The sequence below is a fragment of the Lonchura striata genome, chromosome 27, assembly GCF_046129695.1.
Source record: "Lonchura striata isolate bLonStr1 chromosome 27, bLonStr1.mat, whole genome shotgun sequence".
Lineage (NCBI taxonomy): Eukaryota > Metazoa > Chordata > Aves > Passeriformes > Estrildidae > Lonchura > Lonchura striata.
In genome coordinates, this window is record NC_134629.1 from 5,904,666 (window position 1) to 5,926,341 (window position 21,676).

Here is a 21,676-nt window from a genome sequence, read left to right on the forward strand (position 1 = left end):
AGAGGGGGACGACAGCTGAGCGGTGGCGGGGCTGACGCCGGGAAATTGGAGCCCCGGCGGGAGCAGGCGGAGGAGCCACCGGCTATTTGCGTTGGTGGGTTGCTGGGCGTGCCAGGGGCCCCCCCAGCCTGGCCTGGGACAAAGAAGGAAGCGGGCACAGCCAGGGCTCGGGGAGCTGGGCACAGCCAGGGCTCCGGGAGCTGGGCACAGCCAGGGCTCCGGGAGCTGGGCACACCGAGGGCTCTGGGAGTTGGGCACACCGAGGGCTCCGGGAGCTGGGCACACCGAGGGCTCCGGGAGTTGGGCACACCGAGGGCTCCGGGAGCTGGGCACACCGAGGGCTCGGGGAGCTGGGCACACCGAGGGCTCCGGGAGCTGGGCACACCGAGGGCTCTGGGAGTTGGGCACACCGAGGGCTCCGGGAGCTGGGCACAGCCAGGGCTCCGGGAGCTGGGCACAGCCAGGGCTCCGGGAGCTGGGCACACCGAGGGCTCGGGGAGCTGGGCACACCGAGGGCTCCGGGAGCTGGGCACACCGAGGGCTCGGGGAGCTGGGCACACTGAGGGCTCCGGGAGCTGGGCACACCGAGGGCTCCGGGAGTTGGGCACACCGAGGGCTCCGGGAGTTGGGCACGCCGAGGGCTCCGGGAGCTGGGCACGCCGAGGGCTCCGGGAACTGGGCACAGCCAGGGCTCCGGGAGCTGGGCACACCGAGGGCTCGGGGAGCTGGGCACAGCCAGGGCTCCGGGAGCTGGGCACACCGAGGGCTCCAGCTTCAGCATCTCCTTCCCTCGTGCATTGGAAGCTGCTGCGGGTTCAGCGGCAGAGGGGCAGCAGTGGGGTCTGGCACGGGGTGGAGTGGCTGCTTCACACCCCCTGGCACCAAATCCTGCTGGTCCAGGCTCCGCTGGGATGGCAGGAGCTGGGATCCCACCCTGAAGTTAATGGGCACCCTGAGGTCCCTGCCTGGCTGTGGGTGGCAGCGAGGTGGGAGCTGGAACCAGCCTGGGCTTGGAGCCCCCCCTTTTCCTGGCAGCTCTCACCTGCCCAGGAAGGTTGGGAGCATCCTGCTACTGCCAGAGGCTCTGGCTGTGCCACCCCAAATCCTGCCCCCACCTGCACCTGGCAGCTCCAGGTGCTGCTCCTGTCCGCAGGAATGTGATGTTTCCTGGCAGGACACACAGCTGGGGCCACGCCATGCCCTCGTTCCTGCCCTGGAATTCCACAGCTGGATGGAGAGGCCATGAACATCTGGCAGGGGAGTCCAGCCCCAGTCCAAACGCTCTGATCCCAGCCTGGGATCCCCATTTTGGCACACCAGGGGCTTGCAGCCCTCGGACACGCCAAGCTCGGGCAGGACTGGGCAGGATCATCCCCCTGCCAGTTCAGCTGTCCCCTCACCCCGCTGAGGCAGCACAGAGTCCCCAACCCTGGCACTGGCAGAGAATGGGAAGTTACATTCAAGTGATGGACAATTTTCCTTTTTTTCTTTTTTTATTTAAAAACAACCCCCCCAAATAAAATAAAACAAAAAAATTTCTCCCCACCCCCCCCCCACCCCACAAAATAATAATCCGATTAAATAAAATGTGCAGTGAACATACCAATCAACACCTGTATGTGCGGTCCAACACAGTGCTTAAACAAAACCATAGACACAGGGGAGGGGGGCGGGCACGGGCGTCACTCCAAAAAATAATAATTAAAAAAAAAAAAAATCAACTTCTTGTCTCTTAATTATGTTCATATAAATATATCAAGGAAGGAGGGCGAGAGGAAGGGAGGGCGGGAGGAGAAGAGGCCCAGGGGAGTGCCCGGTGCCCACGGGAGCCCTACTGGGAGCTGGCCCGCTCCAGCACCCGCAGGTCGTAGTTCTTTTTGGCCACGCGCAGTTTGAAGCGGCTGAGGGAGTTGTTGAGGCGCAGGGAGGCGTTTTGGGCAGCCAGCGGGCTGGGGAACACGGCCACGATGGTGTATAAGGCAGCGAGGTCACTGTGCCTGCCGTTCTCCGGAGTCCCACTGTTGTCCCCGCCGCCGCCGTCCCCGCGCCGCCCCTGAGTCTCTTTGAGCCACTGGATTTTGGCACCGGCCATGGCGAGCTGCGTGAAGAGCTTGTCGGCCTCTGTCCGTGTGATGCCCTCGGGCAGGTCCGTCACCTCCAGCACCCGGCCCAGCACTGCAGGGAAGGAGCTGCGTGTCACCGGCCAGGTCCCAATGTCCCCAGCCAGGTCCCGGTGTCACCGGCCAGGTCCCGGTGTCAATGGCCAGGCCCTGGTGTCACCAGCCAGGTCCCAGTGTCACTGGCCAGGCCCTGATGTCACCGGCCAGGTCCCGGTGTCACCGGCCAGGTCCCGCTGTCCCCAGCCAGGTCCCGGTGTCACCGGCCAGGTCCCGCTGTCCCCAGCACCCTCCTGGCCTCTCCTGGGTCCGGGACACCGTGCAGTGCCCAGCTGCCCCCAGAGCAGGATCTGCTTTTGAAGCCCCCCAGAGCCCCCCTGCCCGCAGTGCCCCAGCCCAATCCCCGTGCCCACCGTGCTGGCTTTGCTGCAGGGGAGGTGTGGGTGTCCCCCAGTGTCCCCCAGCTGCAGGGACACCAAGCCCCCCTGGCACCCTTGGGACAGCTGGGCACCTCAGGCTCTCCCAGGGGCTCTGCCTGGTTTTCCTACCCCAAACCTCAGACCCCAGGACTGGGAGCCAACCCCAGTGGCCCATCCCAGAGTTGGGAGCTCCCAACTCTGACTCTGGGAGGGAGAATGGCTGCACCCACAGAGGATGGTGGCACTGGGTGTGTCCTGCCTGGTGGTCCCCAAACCCCTCTGAAGCTCCAGACCCTGCCCTGTGGTTCCCAAATCCCTCTCAGCTCCTGGCTCTCTCCTATCCCTGCCATGTGGTGCCCAAACCCCTCAGCAGTTCCTGACCCCATCCTGTGGTGCCCAAATCCCTCTTCTGCAGCTCTTGGCTCTCCCCTATCCCTGCCCTGTGGTGCCCAAATCCCTGTGCAGTTCCCTCTCCCTGCCCTGTGGCTCCCAAATCCCTGTGCAGCTCCCGGCTCTCTCCTATCCCTGCCCTGTGGTGTCCAAACCCCTCAGCAGTTCCTGACCCCTGTCCTGTGGTGCCCAAATCCCTCTGCAGCCCCTGGTTCCTCCCTATCCCTGCCCTGTGGCTCCCAAATCCCTGTGCAGCTCCAGCCCCTGCCCTGTGGTTCCCAGATCCCTGTACAGATCCCAGCTCTCTCCTATCCCTGCCCTGTGGTGCCCAAATCCCTCTGCAGCCCCTGGTTCCTCCCTATCCCTGCTCTGTGGTTCCCAAATCCCTCTGCAGCTCCAGCCCCTGCCCTGTGGTGCCTAAATCCCTGCAGTTCCCTCTCCCTGCCCTGTGGTGCCCAAACCCCTGCGCAGCTCCTGGCTGCAGCCCTGGCTCTGGGCTTAGCAGAGCTGCTGCAGGGATTCTTTGCTAATATTAACGTGGCACGTAGGGACCATGCCAGGGGCAGGAGGGGGCAGGCAGTTCTTAAAGAGCCCCTGCAAGCAGCTGCTGCTGGTGGCACCGAGGTGACACTGGGGACAAGCCTGAGGTCCCCAGAGGGTCACCGAGGGCTGCTCCATCCAAGCTGGGCGTCCCTCCCTTCCCAAGGACCCGGTGGAGACAACTCTGGACATGGGTGGGAAGGATTCACCAGAACCCTCAGCCCTCGCAGCCAGCCTGGGAGAGCCCAAATCTCAGAGATGAGGCTCTGAAGCTGCAGGCCCCATGGGAAAGGGAAGCATGGGTGGGAAGAGGGACTTGGGAAAGCAGTGGTGGGAATGAGATCTCAGAGTCTGGACACTCACTTTCTGCTGAGGAGGAATAAAATCTCAGCTCTGCCAGCGCCATCATTTCCAGCCTCTGAGAGGCAGGAATAGCTCCCAGGTGTCTTCCTCAGGGATTTTACTCCCTGTTCACCCACCTCCCTCAGGGCACAGCGGCCTGGGGCTGGATCTGCTGCACCCCCAGCCTGGACTCACCCGGGCTGGGAGGTGTTTGTGGGTGTGGGGAGAAGGGACAGGCAGGAACCACTCTCCAAAACCAGCACAGGGTTCTGCAGGATGCTGGCGTGGACAGGGACGGCACCTGGAGTCTCCAACATCCATTTGTGGGGACATCAGAGGGCAAAGAGGCTCGAGGGGGACACTTGCCTACGTCACTTGTCCCCAGGTCGGTGGACGCTGACTTCAGGGCCTGTCTCTTGCTCCGGTTGCCGTGTTTCATTCCAGTCTGCCCCTTGGAGGAGAAGAAGGGCACCGTGTCACCTCAGGGGACACTGTGGCTTCACGGTGCCCACACAGGGGCTGGGGAAGGGAGGTCTGGCCATACTTTACCTGGTGTCCTGTGTAGCTGGGCTGGTTGTGGAGCAGCGGCGGGGGACACAGGGACAGGTTGTACTGCAGAGGTTGGCCCAGCAGTGAGTACCTCCCATCGCCTGCACAGGGAAGCTGAGTTTGTGGGGATCCCAGGAAACATCACGGCATTCCCAGCCCTGGGCTGTGCCCTCAGGCCTTCTTCCCCTTACCTTGTGCCGGGCCCATGGGCCGGGGGAACTGCGTGAGGACGGGGAGGGGGCTCAGCCCCGTGCACACACTGTTGAGGTTGGTGACGGGCGACGGCGTCGGGGACTGGGTGGGGGACGTGATGGGGCTGTTCAGCTGGGTGCTGGCCTGGGGGAGGGACAGTGTCAGACACCCCAAATGCTTGTGACCGCTCCCATGCCCACCCTGACCCCGCGGGGTGACCCCCCAGCCATCACCCCCAAGGCTGAGCTGCCTCCTCCCGGTCCCTCCCAGTCCTCCCAGTACCTGAGCACTGGTGTCGGGGTTGTAGAGGTCTCCTGGCTTCTGCCCCCGCTGCTCCAGGCTGTAGTACTTACAGTGGCTCCACTGCACCACGGGGGGGTTTTGGGGGGCCTGGGGGCCGTTGGGGACATTCAGCTGCATCACCACCACACCAGGGCCTGACGGGGACACCCCTGGGGACAGACACAGATGTGTATGGCCCACGCTCTGCTGCTGTGGGACACCTGCCTGTCCCTGCTGCTGCACACCCTTCCACATAATCCCACTCTGGAACCTCTCCTCTGCCACTCATGACTTTTCCAGGATGGAAAATCCCCACCAGGACCCTCTGAGGATTCCTCTCTAATAGCAAAGGTTCCATCTGGGAGTGATGATGTTTAATCCAGGAGAAACGGGAGCACAGGGGCCAAGCTGAGGGGTGGCAGCTCAGTGACCGCTCTGAGCATCTCCACAAAACTCCAGGCAAAGGCTCCAAGCACGGATCCAGATACAGAACTCCAGCATCCCAGCCCAGATCCTGCAGCTCACTAGGGCCAGACCTCCATCATCCCAGCTCAGCTTCTGCACCAGCTCACTCCCAGCAACTGTGACAGGGAGCAGGAATCCCCAGCCTCTCCATATGCAGTTCTGCCCTCTCTCACCAACCCACAGCCCACCCAGCTCCCCTCGGCATCTCCCTGCCAGCCACGAGGAATGCCAGTGCAACACCCTGATCATCCCCTGGGGGATTCCCAGCAGGAGGAATGCCCTTGCACAGAAGCTGCCAGACTTGGCTGTGAAGTGGCAGCTCCACAGCCCATGATCCCGAGGCTGATCCTGCCTGTGGAGTGGATGCCAGCCCTGCCCCTGGTACCTGAATACTGCTGCTGCATCTGGGGGGGGCTGCAGGGCGCCGGGGACTGCGGCATCTGGTACTGCTCGGAGCCAGGAGGCTGCAGGAACCCCACGGATGGGCTGTGGAGCAGAGAGGGCTCAGGTGAGGCTGGGGATGGGGAGGAAGAGCCAGGGCACCTGCACAGGTTATTCCCAGCTATTACTGTCGCTGCTTTTAATGAAAAGATGGGGCTGATTTTGGGCTAAGAACGATTTATTGCTCAGGTAAACGTCAGTCTCAGGGGCTGTGAGATTTTAAAGGAGCAAGCAGCCAGCCATAGCTCAAGAGTAGTCACAAGTTTCTTTGTTACAAGATAATATTGAACTTCTAAACTAACAGACAGTTGCTACAGGGTTTATTTTGTTTTTACTTACTTATCCTGCACTGTGGATACTTTTGTCTAATGGGTTTCTAACTCACATGCACACATCTGCTTCTGTTGTAACTTCTGAACTCTTGGTTTATTCTATACAACCAAACCCCTACATTATAAACCCTTCACCATCTTATCAATGCAGTTTCTCACTTACTTAAGGCATATTCTTACTTACAACTATAGAAACATAAGTTTATGATTTTTCTGCTTAATGTCTGTGTATTGTATTTTTACATCAACCTAAGCTTCTCCTAAGGCTGCAGATCAAATCCTTGTGTGTCTGTGGAAGTTTCTATTTTTAAATCCCTCTTTTCTGGGATAAACTGAACGCACAGGAGCCTCTGGAGAGGGCTGGGCATGCAGGAGTTGGACACATAGGTGGGCAGGAAGCCCTGACCAAAGGAGCCAGGGATGGACAAGCTCAGGAAGAAGCAGCACTTGTGGTACCCATCCACCTCCAAGCACAGGAGCAGAGTGCTCCATGCTCACAGCAGGATCATCATGGAACCACAAAACAGAATCACAGAACCTCCCGAGCTGGAAGGGACCCACAAGGATCATCAAGGCTGACTCCTGGCCTTGACAGGACACCCCCAAAACCCCCAGTGTGGGCACAGCACCCCTTTCTCCCCCGGGCAGAGCTGCTGGAGCTTTACCTGGTGCCATTCTGCTGGGCAGTGGGGATGACACTGTAGTAGATGGGGACCCCTCCAGCCTGGAGCCCCCCCTGCACAGACTGGCTGGCTGGCACAAGCACTGGCTGCTGGAAGGGCTGCTGGACCACGTTCTGGGACTCACTGGCCATGGGAACCTGGGCAGGGAGGAAAGCAGCAGGTAACAGGTAACAGAGCAGGGGAAACTGGCCCGAGGAGACAACAGCAGCGTGAAGAGATTCCAAGTGTTTTTTTATTTACAGCCCAGAGCAACCTCACCCAGGCACAGCCCCTCCCAGAGGTTCTCCCAGTCCTCCTGCTCCAGATGTGTCCCACGGATTCCCCACATGGATGTGCCCTCCCCAGGCTGGCAGGCATGCCCTGGGAGCAAATCCCCACCTCTGGCTCCATCCCTCGGGCACATCCTGCCCAGCCGGGGCCCCGTCCCAGCACCCCACGCTGGGGAGCAGCAGATGCCCACCTGGTACGAAGGCAGCGGCGTGTACTGGACCATCAGACCTTGCATCTGGCTCCCCATCCCACTCCTCTGGCTGCTGAGGAGCCCGGGGGGCTGTGCCTGCTGCACCCCCATCACGCTCTGCATCTGGCCCCCCATGTTGTTCCTCTGGCTATTGAGGAGCCCGGGGGGCTGCGCCTGCTGCACCCCCACCACACCTTGGTATGTTTGCTGCTGGTTGGACATCATTGGCTGTAAACCTGCCAGAACAGGGTTTTAATGGAGTAGCTTCCCAGCTGGACACAGGAAACAGCCCCGGGTTTAAGGTTTAGGCAATCAAATCCTGCCTCTGCCCCCACCTCCTGCTAAATATCGGGGAAAGGGCTTCCCTTAGAGCAGATGTAAACACACCCAAGGGTGTGGTTTTAAATTACCCTGGCAGCCCCTCAGTGGGGCTTCAATCCACCTCATCCCCTCCCCCAGGAAGCTCAGAGGAGAGGGAGGGGAAGGACACAACACCTCTGCAGACAGAGGCATCCCAACTTCCCAGCAAAGAGGCAGCTCCAGCAAAGAGCAGGAGACAGGCAAGAGCGACCTGGCCCCAGGCAGAGCTCTGGAGATCTTTGGAGCCAACAAAAGCAGCAGGAAAGGGAAAGCTGCCCCCTTCCCCCCTTTGTACCCCCTTACCTGGCTGCTGGGACTGCTGGGGGAGCTGCTGTGGGCGCTGGGAGCTGTAGGCCACTGGGTGACTGAGGGGTCGGTATTGCTGGCTGGAGTTCGGGTACTGCCCGGGGGGGTAGTAAGAAACCTGAATCTATCAGGGGCAAGAAAACCCAGAGGTGAGAACACAGGAGGGAGCAGGACCAAGAAAGCTGATCCCCCAGGACCAGTTTTCTCTCTCACCTGGCCTGGCTTCTGCCGAAGGGAACCACCCAGGGCTCTGGCTCCTCCTGGGGAACCCTTCCCGCGCCTCCCAGCCTCCTCATCCAAGCCTGTCCCAGCACAGTAGTGCAAGAGCACAGTAGGCACAACTCTCCTCACAGCTCAGGGGGACAATCCTAGAGGTCATAAAGCCCTGCAGGACCCCAAAGAGAGCTTAGAGGTGTCAGCCCTGAGTCCGGCCACTGTCCCTCCCCACCGCTGAGAGCCAGGAGTGGCCCAGGGGGTCCCAGGAAGGAGCCTCTGTGTCACAGTGAGCTCCTGGGCACTCTGCGCCCCCTTCCCGGGACCCTGTGACTCTGATCAGATAACCCTAGACCCTCCTTCCTGCCCCAACGGGGCTGGCACAGAGCCAGGGAAGCCCACCCTGTCCAAAGTCTGTACAGACCCCTGACATTTCCTGTTCTGCTCTTGTGCCCCGCTCTCCCCTTGGACACCACAGAATAAAGAGAGCTGAACCAACATATCTCGGGGTAAGAGCCTCTTTTTTTGGAAATCTTTGCCATTTCCTGATATTCCTCCCCTCACACCCTCGGATCTCTGGGTTAGCTGATATTCAGGGGGCTGTGTGAGGGGGGGAACATCACCTCTGGGCTCAGAGGGACACGGGGATCATCCTGTGCCTAACAAGGGAGCGTGAGACCCAGAGCCTGGACCCCTGTGGATGGATCCATCTCCAGCTAGCAGCAGAAAAAGAGGGACCCACAGCCCAGCAGCCCCCGGCCTGCCAGCTCTGGGGATGTCCCCTCGTGTCCTTACTTGCTGGGGAGGCTGAATGTAGCCCTGGGGCTGCAGCACCTGCTGAGTGGGGGCCGTGTGCCCCGAGGCAGAGTAGCTGGAGGTGGGGATGGGCTGCCCAGGGGTTGCCATGATGAATCCCGTCTGCTGAGGGTGCTGGGAGATGAGGGACGACTGGAACATCGCCGAGGAAGGATCCGGGGCTTCCGTCGAGCCCTGGCGGCTGAGGCTGATCTGCCCGAAGGGGCTGCTGAGCTCGTCGGCCTGGAGTGGGATAAGGGGGAGGATGGAGGAGGGTGGCAGGTGGGACACGGGAGCAGTAGGACACAGCTCTGCTGGTAAATGCAGACCCCCTTCTCCCTGCTCTGGGAGAAGCCCCCCCAAAAAGGCCCCCACACATGAGCCACAGACCCAGAGCAGGACAGGGGGACATGCGAGCTGAGGGGGCCAAACGCTCAGCAGACCTTGGGGACACCCAGGCAGGCAGGGGGGACTCCAGCCCACGGCCACATCCCATGGGGGACACCACTCCCAAAAGATCCCCGTGGAGACAACACAGGGGCTTGGCTGAGCCCACAGGGCCCCCAGACCCCAGCACTGAGCACAAGCATTGCTGGGGAGCTCTGGGCTTGGAATTTGCTCTTGCCAGGATCTTTCCAAGGCTGCCACCCCAGCAGTGGTGGTCTCGTGGCCTCGGGTGTCGCAGAGCTCTGTGAATCCCAACCCCGGGGGGTTGGCGTTGGAGACATCCCTGATCAGCACAAGCTCACACAACACAAACACAGCACAGAGCACAACACACAGTGCAGAAGAGGAACTGGGGTTTATACCAGGTTGTACTGCTGGGGTGGAGAGACTGGCAAGAGGACTTGGGGGCAGGAGCTTGGAGAGTACGGAACAGGCTGCAGCGCCGGGACCGGCTACGACCAGCGGAGAAGGGAACGCAGGGAGGAGGGAGGAGAAGGAGAGGAAGGAGAGGATGGTGAGGAAGGAGAGGAAGGAGAGGAAGGAGAGGAAGGAGAGGAAGGAGAGGAAGGAGAGGAAGGAGAGGAAGGAGAGGAAGGAGAGGAAGGAGAGGATGGTGAGGAAGGAGAGGAAGGAGAGGAAGGAGAGGAAGGAGAGGAAGGAGAGGATGGTGAGGAAGGAGAGGAAGGAGAGGAAGGAGAGGAAGGAGAGGAAGGAGAGGAAGGAGAGGAAGGAGAGGAAGGAGAGGTTGGTGAGGAAGGAGAGGTTGGTGAGGAAGGTGAGGAAGGAGAGGAAGGAGAGGACAGAAAGGAGAGGAAGGTGAGGAGAGGAAGGTGAGGAAGGAAAGAGGAAGGAGAGGAGAGGAAGGTGTGGAAGGAGGGGAAGGAGAGGTTGGTGAGGAAGGTGTGGAAGGAGAGGAAGGTGAGGAAGGAGAGGATGGTGAGGAAGATGAGGAAGGAGAGGAAGGAGAGGAAGGTGAGGAAGGAGAGGAAGGTGAGGAAGGAGAGGAAGGAGAGGAGAGGAAGGTGAGGGAGAGGAAGGAGAGGACAGAAAGGAGAGGAAGGAGAGAAGGGAGAGGAAGGTGAGGAAGGTGAGGAAGGAGAGGAAGGAGAGGAAGGAAGAGGAGGGAAAGTAGGGAAAGGAGGAAAAGGAAGGAAAGGAAGGAAAGGAAGGAAGGAGAGAAAGAAGGAACAACCAGGTTAGTCAAGTGAGCCAACTGCAAACACAGAGGGGTGTTGCAGGGAGCTGGGAAGCACAGAAACCATTCCAGGGCAGCATCCATCCCATCAGGCACAGCCCAGCTGGAGGCTCGGAGGAGCTGGGGAGGGGTGAGCTGCTCTGGGGCTTGCCTGGCAGGGAGAGTGACACGAGTTCATCAGGGCCAGCAGCAGCATGAGAGCCACGTCTGCCAGCACTGCCCTCGTGTCTCTCCTGTCTCCAGCATTCCCTCCAGTGCTCCTTGGCCATTCCTGTACACTCACCTTCCACAGAAACTCCTGATTTGTCACCTGGAGCACTTTATGACAGCCCCTCACTAAAACCCACACACTGTGCTTTGGGCACCAGTGCTCAGCACTGGATGGGACGGGTTTGATCCTTTGATTTGACCTTTGGTGACATAGAAGGGACATGGACATGGGGATGGTGCATTTCCAGACCCTTCACCAACAGCCAAACAACCTGAAATCAGTTTTTCCAGGCCCTAAATCTTTGGATGAGATGGTAGAAAATACAATCTGAAACCCCAGCACAGCCCAGTGATCCTGCATATCCCACCCAGGGACTCTGCTATTCCAGCTCATTCCTTGAGGCCCAGAATCCTCCACAAACAGATCCACAACCCTGGAGCCACTCCAGGGCCCAAGAACTACCAGCTCCCCTTCTCCTAAAGCTGGGAACAGCCAGCAAGGAGCTGCTCCTGTTACCTGCAGTAAAAGCTTCTCCAGGAGGTTCTTCCCTCCTCTCTGTCCTGTCTAGTAAAAACACTTGAGAATCATGGAACTGCCCAGGTTGGAAGGGACCTCAGAAGAACACCTGGTCCAACTTCTCATGGGGAAGGGAGCCTTGCTATGATTATCCAGCATCCTCCCTGCTCTGCTCCATCTTGAACCCCTCCAGTGCAATTCTAGCAGCTCTTTGCTGTACAGTGAGTCCAAGCTGATGCCAGAGGATCCCTACACAGCCCCTGAGCAGGCTGAGATCCAGCACCACTGTGGCACAGGAAGGTGCCAGGGATACCCCCACACCCCCACACTCCCCAAACCCCGCACTGGGCTGGTTCCCACCCCATCCCCACCCCTGCAGCAGGACAGGGCTGTGGGTGGGTGGGCACAGTCTCAGGGGCACAACAAGTGCACAGGAATGTCACCCACGGGTGCTTCCTGGAGGGCTCCAGCCCTGGAAAGAGCCCAGCAGGCTGTGGGACATGGGAGATCCCTTGGCTGAGGGATGTGGAAGATCCCTTTAACCCTACAATGGCTTTAAGTGAGGGAGGGATGGTGTGGAGAGCACACCCAGCATTGCTCCAGCTCTGCCTCCCCCAGGACTTCAGAACACCAGTCCTGGGGAGCTCAACTCCAGCATCCATTCGGGCTGAGGGGAACTGGTTCCAGTTTGCCACTCATGCAAGGGCTGCAGATCCTTGTGCAGGGATGCTGCTGGCCCGGCAGAGCTGGGAACGTGGGATATCCCACAGACCCAACCAGGCACAGCAAAGCCCAACCTTCCCCTGCTCTGCCACAGCAGGACACGGAGTGTGGGCACCCCAAAACCCCAGGGGTGAGCCCAGAGCACCCTGAGCTGGTGCCAAGGCACCAAAGAAGATTTTATCATACAAGAGTGTGAGGTAGGAAATGAATTCACAGAGAGTTCTCAAATTCTCACAGAGATAGTGGATAAAGGTATGGACATGGAGGAAGGTTTGGAATTAAGATCTTGGAAGAGGTGAGACTTTTTTGAACAATGATTCATAATTGCTATCAGATATAAATTATGCCCTTTGAGCAGACTGGACTTTCACAGCACTAAAATTGCTGTGCTGTAACACAAAATATGTTTTGTGTTGCACTTAGCAAAAAAAGATGTTTCAAGCAAATAATATGAGATAATATTAATAACAGCTATATTCCAGTGAAGCTGTGAAACACAAGGGACTCCTCTGCCCTGCCTCCCCAGCACGTGTGCCCTGTGGGACTCACCTGGGACATCATGGGGCTGCTCATGGTCGGCTGCTGCTGGGCTGGGGGGAGCCCGGGGGTCTGCGGGGGCGCCGAGCAGGGCAGGAGCCCACGGCCGGGCTGCGAGGATGGGGACGGGCTGCAGGCCTCGGGGGCACCGAGCACCAGACCTGCAACACAGAGAGGCATGTGATTTATTGGGAAAAAAAAAAATGGATATTGATCTAGTACTGATATCCAACTGCGACGGACAAAAACTCTCTAAGAGTTTAAAGTTACAAAGTGTGTGTTTGTTGTGTGTGGGATCACTCCCAAATCCACACCACAGCTTCCAGGTGATTACAGAGTCTTTTTATCCATCCAAGTATTGAATACACAAAATACAAATACATATTCATCATTGGTACATCCATTCCCCACTTTGTATGCCAATTACTCCAAAAGCTATTAAGCACGCGTAGTAACCAGAGCATCACAAACCCCAGTTCCCCAATCCTAAACCTGTGTTCCAGGTGCCCTTTGGCAGGGAAAGCGCCCAAATTCCTCACCCAAAAGCTGTCAGGTGTATTTTGGTAGGGAAAGAGCTCCAGTTCCCCAACTCAAAATCTGTCTGTCAGGTGTCCTTTGGCAGGGAAAGAGCCCAAATTCCTCACCCAAACCTGTCAGGTGCCCTTTGGCAGGGAAGGAGCCCCAATTCCTCACCCAAAAGCTGACAGGTATCCTTTGGCAGGGAAGGAGCCCAAATTCCTCACCCAAACCTGTCAGGTGCCCTTTGGCAGGGAAGGAGCCCCAATTCCTCACCCAAACCCGCGTGCCAGGTGCCCTTTGGCATGGAAGGAGCCCCAATTCCTCACCCAAACCCGTGTGCCAGGTGCCCTTTGGCAGAGAAAGGGCTCCAATTCCTCACCCAAACCCGCGTGCCAGGTGCCCTTTGGCATGGAAGGAGCCCCAATTCCTCACCCAAACCCGCGTGCCAGGTGCCCTTTGGCATGGAAGGAGCCCCAATTCCTCACCCAAACCCGCGTGCCAGGTGCCCTTTGGCATGGAAGGAGCCCCAATTCCTCACCCAAACCCGCGTGCCAGGTGCCCTTTGGCATGGAAGGAGCCCCAATTCCTCACCCAAACCCGCGTGCCAGGTGCCCTTTGGCATGGAAGGAGCCCCAATTCCTCACCCAAACCCGCGTGCCAGGTGCCCTTTGGCATGGAAGGAGCCCCAATTCCTCACCCAAACCCGCGTGCCAGGTGCCCTTTGGCATGGAAGGAGCCCCAATTCCTCACCCAAACCCGCGTGCCAGGTGCCCTTTGGCACCGGGCTGGCAGCAGCAACGCCGTACCTGCCCGTGAGGCCCTGCTGGCAGTGCTGCCCTTGCTGCTCCCGATGCTGTCCCCCCGGGTCAGGATGGAGATGCCACTGAAGCTGCTGGCTTTGGTGACGGGCGGCCTCAGGCTGCGGATGGAGCCGTCCGAGTCCGTGCTGCTCCAGGGCCGCGGCTCCAGGGATTTGATCTCGCTCTCGGTGCTGCTCTGGCGGCTGCCCGAGGCCCGGCTCAGCCCCTCCCGGGTGCCCCTGTGGAGAGCAGAGGAGTCAAACTGGGCTCCAGTGAAGGGACAGCTGGTGCTGCACCACTACACCCGCCGTGGGGTGCTGGGGACACTCAGCAGTTGGGTTTGGGATCCTTTTTGGGGGGTGCAAGGGGAGCCTGACAGCCAAAACCTCCCTGAGACACAGCTTTTTGTGCTGACCCAGCCACTGTGGTGCCAGGCAGCTCCTGGCCCCTTCCCCAGCCTGGAAGAGACCCCAGCAGGGTCAGAAGAAGAAGAACCTGTGTGGGTCTCAGATTCAGTCAAAGAAAGAAACTGAGAGTTTCTAGACAGGCAAAAAGCCTGGGAAAGTATGTAAATAATTCTTTATCTCTCTGTTTTTCACATTGTTTATAGTTAAATTCTATCACTGTGCATCAAGCACTCTGCACCAATGCTGTGGGTTGTTTTCACTTCAGAACCAATGGATTTGATCCTTGCAAAGCTCTGTATAAAAGAGCAGTGTATTTTGAATAAATCAGAGTTTTACTCTCAGCAGCCTTCTGAGTCAGTCTTCTTCATTCCCGTCCTGCCTCGACAGCGACAAACCTGTGCTGAAGAATTTCTCATCTCAGAACAGGGAGCTTTGAAAGGCCTGGAGACAAGGCTGATGGGGATCTTGGAGATCACTTCCCACTCCAGCCCTGCTGAGGACTTCTGCCCAGCTGGGCCTGCTCACCCAAAGCTGTGGCTGCCCCATCCTGGAAGCGTCCAAGGCCAAGCTGGAAGGGGCTTGGAGCAATGTGGGATAGTGGAAGGTGTCTCTGCCCAAGGCAGGGAGGTGGAAAGGGATGAGATTTAAAGCCCTTTGCAACCCACACCATTCCAGATTCTGGGATGTCGCTACTCCCAGAGCTCTGCCCTCACTGACCATCCTTACACAGCCCAGGCCAGCTCTGGCCACAGCAGGACTTCATGGCACCAGCAGTGAGCCTGGTCCACCAGCCCAGCTGGGAATAGATACCCAGGCTTCCCCTGGGGAAGAGCTGCTGAGCCTGCCTCACAAAGAGAGGCTTGGAAGGAGCTCCTGAGGTGATGTCCTGGGATGCTGGGAGCACATGAGAGCCAAAAATGCATCTCTTGGAAAGCAGAACAATGGTTATGTCTCTAGAGAGCTCAAAATGGTGCTGAGGCCTCTCGCCTCTCTCATGCAGGGGAACCCCAAAGCAGATTAACTGAGCTCCTCAGGGCCAGGGCAGCTCCCAGAGCTGCAGCTGCATCAGCAGTGAGGTTTTTGCTCCATTCTGGGGGGGTTTTACTCCAGCCCCACAGATCTGAGAACTGTCCTTGCTGTCCTGAGCAGCCCTGACACAGGCAGACCCCAGGACAAGGCCCCTGGGCCTGTGCTGAGGACACCACATCTTCCAGGACAGCAGGAGAGGGACAAAGCTGCTCCTGCCTGGCTCAGATCCTCCTCTCCTGCCCCTCACAGAGCTGCCCCATCTGCAGAGCTCTGCCTGGCAGAGCAGGGCACAGCAGGGATGAGGCTGTGTCCCTTTTTCATCCCGTTCTTTGTCCCCACACCCCAGCAGCGGGGCCGTGCTGGGTGATTCCTCAGCCTCGCTCCAGCCCTTCCATCCATGGGAAAACTGCTTAAGGAGAAAATGCTGCTCAAACGTGTTCCCAGTGCCCTCAGCAGCTCCTGTGGCTCAGATGGAGCCTGAGACACCTCACTGTCATCATTAAGTCACTCAGCCTTGATAATCAGGGATTAGGGAGAACCCTGCCTGATCCTAATGCTATCCTGGCGCTGGATTTCCTATCTTTTTGGGGAACAAGAGGTGGAATGGTTTGAAAACTGCTGGAATTCATCCCTGCTATCCTCACCCTCCTTTTTAATGGATGAATCAGCCAAAAAAAGGACTCGGAATTGATGTTGCAAAGGAAACACCTTCAGTAACTCCACGAGCAGCTGGGAACAGGGGGATTCAGCGTGACATGGCACAAAATAAATCACACAGAAATCCCTACAAATCTGCCTCTGTCTGTGAGAACTATGAGCAAAGCTATTCTGTGGAGAGTCTGACAAGGGAAAAGCAGCATTTTAGATTCATGCAGGGCTTTGGAGACACTCCCAGGTGTTGCTATAGGACATGAAAAGTACAACACGAGCCACTGCGATGGCGAGGCAAAAGAAGAAGGATGTTTATTATTCTGACTCTAATATTTTTCTAAAGGTGACAGTGGATTGGAAGAGTGAATGGGCCACCTCTCCAAAGACACTGGATAAACCACTAGTATATTAATTTCTTCCACCCCCACGAAGGATTGCGAAGCAGTATTTTGTTTATAAAGAATGTGCATGAAAATTTTCCAACAGTATAAACTTTAAAAGCTTTAGAAAATCTTAAGAATCAACGTAACACCCAGGGGCTGCAGGGCAGCACTCACCTGCTGTCTGTGAGGTATCCGTTCTGGCCAGACTGAGAGCAGGAACACGGAGATGGGGAGGAAAGAAAAGGGAGACTTAGTAACTCTGAAAGAACAGCCCCAGGTGGTTCCAAAAGGTGGGGCTGGCCCACAGAGCGTGCTGAGGGGTGGTGTTGAGCCTTCTGCACGCCAGCTCCCTGTGGATCTCCAGCCAGGCCCTTTCCCGATCCCAAATCCGAGTCCTCAGCTCCCTCCTCCACTGAGGCAGCTTTGGTGGTACCTCTGTCCATGTGACAACCACAAAGGGGTTTTATGCCCCAAATTTGCAGCATTTGGAGCTGACTCCAGCTGGGAATGCCCCTGGAGCAGCCTCTGAGCCAGATGTGAGCGTGGGACACTGCTCCAAGCACAGAGCAGGGATTTCAGGAAGCAATAACCAAGCTGGACACTCCATGAGACAGACAAGAAACACCCTGCCCAACTCCTGGGAATGCCCAAAATCCTCCTGGGAATGCCCAAATTCCTCCTGGGAAGGCCCAAATTCCTCCTGAGAATGTCTAAAGTCTTCCTAATAAGGCCTAAATTCTTCCTAGGAAGGTCAAAATTCCTCCTGGGAATGCCCAAATTCCTCCTGGGAATGCCCAAATTCCTCCTGGGAATGCCCAAATTCCTCCTGGGAAGGCCCCAATTCTTCCTAGGAAGGTCAAAATTCCTCCTGGAAATGCTCAAATTCCTCCTAGGAAGGCTGAAATTCCTCCTGGAAATGCCCAAATACCTCCTAAAAAGGCCCAAATTCCTCCTGGGAATGCCCAAATTCCTCCTGGGAATACCCAAATTCCTCCTGAAAAGGCTGAAATTCCTCCTAGAGCCCTGCACTACTGGGTCAGGAGGTGGAAGCTGCAGCAGTGGGAAGAAACTGGGAGATGCAGCTGCTGCTTCCTTTGGGGCAGGAAATGGTTTTCTGATCACCCCCAAAATGGAACAGGACTGCATTCATTCCTCCCTGAAATTTTAGGGAAGGAGCAGACTGGAGGGTGCAGGTGGGGCTCTTCCACCCCCAGTATCTCAGACATCTTTGCTGGCAACTGGAATACGCTGACACATCCCCAAAATTTGGGGAAAATTGGTAGAAAAGGCAACGACAAGATCTGACCTCTTGGCATATTCAAGGCCACCTTCTGGCCCAAAGCTGCAGGAGGGTCCTGGCAGGTGAGTGATGCAAACTTACCTCTCGTGCAAAGATCCGCTCCCTGACCCGCTGATATTCCTCCTCTCGCTCTTCTATGGATTTGCTCCTTCTCCCATCCTGCAAGGGGAGTCTGATCTGAAGGGACAAACACAGCTCAGGGGTCAGCAGTTGCCAGCGGGAGCAGTCAGCTGCTGGGAATTTAGGATGTGGATGATGTGGTGTCTGGATGCACTGATCCAGCCTCTGCCTCTGGAGCTACCTTTGACACACCTGAGTACAGGGATGAACATCCCAGAGGTGCCAGGATGTTCATCCCTGGACATTCCCAAGCACAACCACCCAGCCTGAGTGAGATCAGGAATATCACCCTGGGCCCAGGGTTTTGGAAAAGTTAAAGGTCACTTTTTGGAGCACGTGCCAATGCTCCTGGCTCCCTTGTGGATTCTGTGCTCCCTGCACAGCTGCACCAGGGAAACCAAAATCTGGGATTGACTGCAATGACCAGCTTCTCATGCTGACTTCAGCTCAGGAACAGGTCCCACAGCACACGGGGGACTCTGGGTTTAGATGGGAACGAATTCCTCCCTGGGAGGGTGGGCAGGCCCTGGCACAGGGTGCCCAGAGCAGCTGAGGCAGTGCCCAAGGCCAGCTTGAACGGGGCTTGGGGCAACCTGGGACAGTGGAAGGTGCCCCTGGCCATGGCAGGGGTGGAACTGGATGAGCTTGAAGGTCTTTTCCAACCCCAACTATTCCATGTTTCTGTGAAGGTGGGAGCTACAAGATGCTGAGATCCCTGGGGAAGGGCATGAGTTGCTGCAAGCCCCAGGAAAAGAGGGGGGAAAGCAAGGCTCAGCTGAGGGATATTCCCAAAGAAACCTTGGAAGAAGCCTCCACCTTAAAACCTGGCCTAGCCCCCAGCTGATTTAGGATATGGAGAAGTACAGCCATAAAACCCACCCTAATTCTTCATCCATTCCCATAATATTTGGGAAATCTTTCATGAAATTCAGATGCTGCTGCTTGGGTGGGGTGGGAGCTTCTATTAAATGTTAGTCCAAGAAACACAAGAGAATTTTGGAGTTGTTCTCGTCTTGTGAGCAGTCACCTCTGACTTTCCCAAAGGCTGCAGAAGCCCCACTGCCACCCCTCACCTGGTTATCATCCCGATCCATGCTGGTGTCATCCCGTTTTAGGATAAACCTCTGTGGGAACTCCGCGTTCTTCTCATCCTTGATGTGCTCGGAGAACCTCTGCTCGGGGCTGCAAGAGAACCAGCCCTTGTCAGCAGGGGGAAAACGGGCCCAGAATATGCCAAGATGTTTGTTGTGTGAAATTTCAGCTCTGGCTGAGAGCAACAAGAGCTCCTGTCCCTTCTCCAGAAGCTGTGGAGAGGCAGGGAGGGCTGGAAGGGAAAGATTCTTCTTGCCTATCCCTTCGTTCCATGATTCTGATTGTTCAAGAGAGGGATCTCCCCTTTTTATGAGGCAAAAAAAAAAAAAAAAAGTGGTGTGGGATCCATCCTGCTACAGAGCATTCCTGAGCTGTGGGGAAGGGAAAGGAAAAAGGGGAGGGGAAGGGGAAAATGGGAAAAGGGGAAAAGGGAAAGGGGAAAAGGGGAAAAGGGGAAAAGGGAAAAAGGGGAAAGGACCTTACATTCGTGTGTTACTGGTCTTGTTGATGATCACGGCCTTCCCGGTCTGATCCACATTGTGATCCATCCCAAAATAAGCCGCGACCCGGTGGAGCAGCATCCGGTGGTACGAGGTCATCTGGGGGAACTTCTTGAACTGATTGCTGGGAACAGGGGACAGGGTTGGAGCTCCAAGCAGTCACTCATGTACAGGATGAACAGGAGAACAGCAGCGTGTCCCTGCTCCCCTGGGAGCCCAATTTCCTAAATCTCCATTCAAAACTTCCTTTGCTTGACACAAACTTGATGATCACTTACTTGTTATCACTAATGAACTCCAGAATCTCCTGTTCCAACTTGAGCAGCATCATTCTATCCCTGTCAGGAGAAAAGAAAGATAGAAAAAAGTCACTTAAGGGACAGTGGAACAGCTTTCCTTGCTCCCAAGGCCTGTCCTGCAGCAGAAAATGTCACAGGAGCAGGGGGACACCTGATTTCACACAGAAATGGGCTAAAAAAACTCCCTGCTTTCCAAATACACTAAATTGAACAGTACATTTTTGCCAGTTTAGGGCTGTTTTGCTAATAATGCTTGGCTTTGGAAAGCCTGAATCTCTGCCCTGCTGGAAGCTCCACTGCTGGAGATTCCAACTTTTCTATTCCCTTGCCAGCCTTTCCCTCAATCCCACTGATTATTCCCACAGCAGCTCCTTTACAGCCTAACACTTGACAACCATTTATAGAAAAGGGTTTAAAGCAATCAAAATGATTTCTTTGCATTCCAACAAATTATTTGTCCTTCTCTCTTCGCATTCGCACACAATTCCACGTTTGGAATTCAACAGGATCTAAAATTACAGTTGTGCTTTTAGTTTCTACATTGTCCCAGCTCTGGTAACTCTTGGAATTCTGAAGAGGAAAATATAAAAACATTTTCAGGCACTGCCTGGGGGTGCTGCAATCCCTCAGGACACAGAAATGCCCACAGATCCCTCAGGGACTTGTTTTACTGCCCATGACCTACCGTGGGTTTTTTTTCAGTGTATTTACTAAAAATTCATGCAAATCTATTCCAGTGGAGTCTGTATATTCCTGGCTGGAATCTGAAAAACAAACAAACAAACAAACAAACAATGGCAGCAGAACAAATTAACAAACCACTGAGACAGCACAGAGGGAAGGTAAGGGAGAAGGAGGAAAAAGGGGAGAGGGGAAAAGAAAAGGAAAATGGGAAAGGAAGGGGAAAGGAAAAGGGCTATGTCTCTGTGTGCATGAGGATGATATTCCCACATTTTCCAGTCTAACTCAGGGATTAAGAAGCCTTTCCCCTCTTCCTACCACCTTTTTAATTTAAAAATAATTGCAGAATAAACCAATGAAAGCAAACCAGCAGCGGGGCAGAGCTGCCCTAGAGGGATTTTGGGTGAAATTTGCTCCCCAAATGAGCCTCTTTGAACCATTTTTATGCCCCAGGAACCTGTCAGACTGTTGGGAATGTGTCAGCCTGGAGAATCCCTCCCTTTCTCCACGCTCTGCTCTGGGAGGATGTGGAAGAACCATCCCTGGGAGTGGGATGGGATGGGATGGGATCCCTGGCACAGGATGGGATCCCTCGGATTGGATGGGATAAGATCCCTGGCATGCGATGGGATCCCTGGAATGGGATGGGATGGGATGGGATGGGATCCCTCGGATTGGATGGGATCCCTGTGAGGGGATGGGATCCCTGGGATGGGATGGTATGGGATCCCTGGCACAGGATGGGATCCCTGCGAGGGGATGGGATCCCTTGGATTGGATGGGATGGGATCCCTGGCACAGGATGGGATCCCCCGGATTCAATGGGATCCCTGGCATGAGATGGGATGAGTGTGGTTCAACCTGGAGAAGAGAAGAATCCAGGGAGATCTTGGAGCCCCCTCCAGTGTCTCATTTTTTGTATTAACAAATATTTTACCTATTAAATAAACAACTTTTTCCGCTTTTCTCTTAAAAAAGAAAAATTCCAATCCCAAACCAATTAAAAAAAAAAAAAAAACAACTTAAATATCCTTTTCTAAAGAACAAAACAAAACAAAAAACCTTTACATTTTTTTATCCTAAAATTACCCTAAACCAAAACAAATAAAATTTCTGGGGGCTCCAAGAGAGCTGGAGGGGGACTTAGGACAAGGGATGGAAGGACAGGAAACAAGGAATGGCTTCCCATTGCAGAGGGCAGGGATGGATGGGATTTTGGGAAGGAATTTTTCCCTGGGAGGGTGGGCAGGGCCAGGATGGATTTCCCAGAGCAGCTGTGGTGCCCCTGGACCCCTGGCAGTGCCCGAGGCCAGGCTGGACAGGGTTTGGGACACTGGGAGGTGTCCCTGCCACGGCAGGGGTGGCACTGGGTGGGATTTG

At 56.1% G+C, this 21,676-nt stretch overlaps 1 protein-coding gene across 5 annotated transcripts in view; it reads right to left on the reverse strand.

Moving 5' to 3' along the window:
• Positions 1-1,469: 1,469 nt before the first annotated feature.
• Positions 1,470-21,676, reverse strand: part of R3HDM2 (R3H domain containing 2) — a 45,402-nt gene continuing 25,195 nt past the window's right edge. For 3 of the 5 annotated variants that reach the window (XM_021542499.3, XM_021542498.3, XM_021542500.3), the window contains exons 6-24: positions 20,301-20,379; positions 19,595-19,654; positions 19,300-19,440; positions 18,798-18,906; positions 17,686-17,781; positions 16,479-16,510; positions 13,841-14,073; positions 12,528-12,676; positions 9,696-9,785; positions 8,887-9,129; positions 7,876-8,002; positions 7,213-7,448; positions 6,735-6,889; positions 5,682-5,782; positions 4,832-5,001; positions 4,549-4,693; positions 4,358-4,458; positions 4,175-4,259; positions 1,470-2,175 (exon numbers count right to left, since the gene is read on the reverse strand). In XM_021542499.3, the coding sequence (XP_021398174.1) occupies positions 1,832-2,175; positions 4,175-4,259; positions 4,358-4,458; positions 4,549-4,693; positions 4,832-5,001; positions 5,682-5,782; positions 6,735-6,889; positions 7,213-7,448; positions 7,876-8,002; positions 8,887-9,129; positions 9,696-9,785; positions 12,528-12,676; positions 13,841-14,073; positions 16,479-16,510; positions 17,686-17,781; positions 18,798-18,906; positions 19,300-19,440; positions 19,595-19,654; positions 20,301-20,379 (2,696 nt within the window). In that variant the 3' untranslated portion in view covers positions 1,470-1,831. The remainder of the gene's footprint in view (positions 2,176-4,174; positions 4,260-4,357; positions 4,459-4,548; positions 4,694-4,831; positions 5,002-5,681; positions 5,783-6,734; positions 6,890-7,212; positions 7,449-7,875; positions 8,003-8,886; positions 9,130-9,695; positions 9,786-12,527; positions 12,677-13,840; positions 14,074-16,478; positions 16,511-17,685; positions 17,782-18,797; positions 18,907-19,299; positions 19,441-19,594; positions 19,655-20,300; positions 20,380-21,676) is intronic. The other 2 variants (XM_021542502.3, XM_021542503.3) reach the window with 2 other exon arrangements.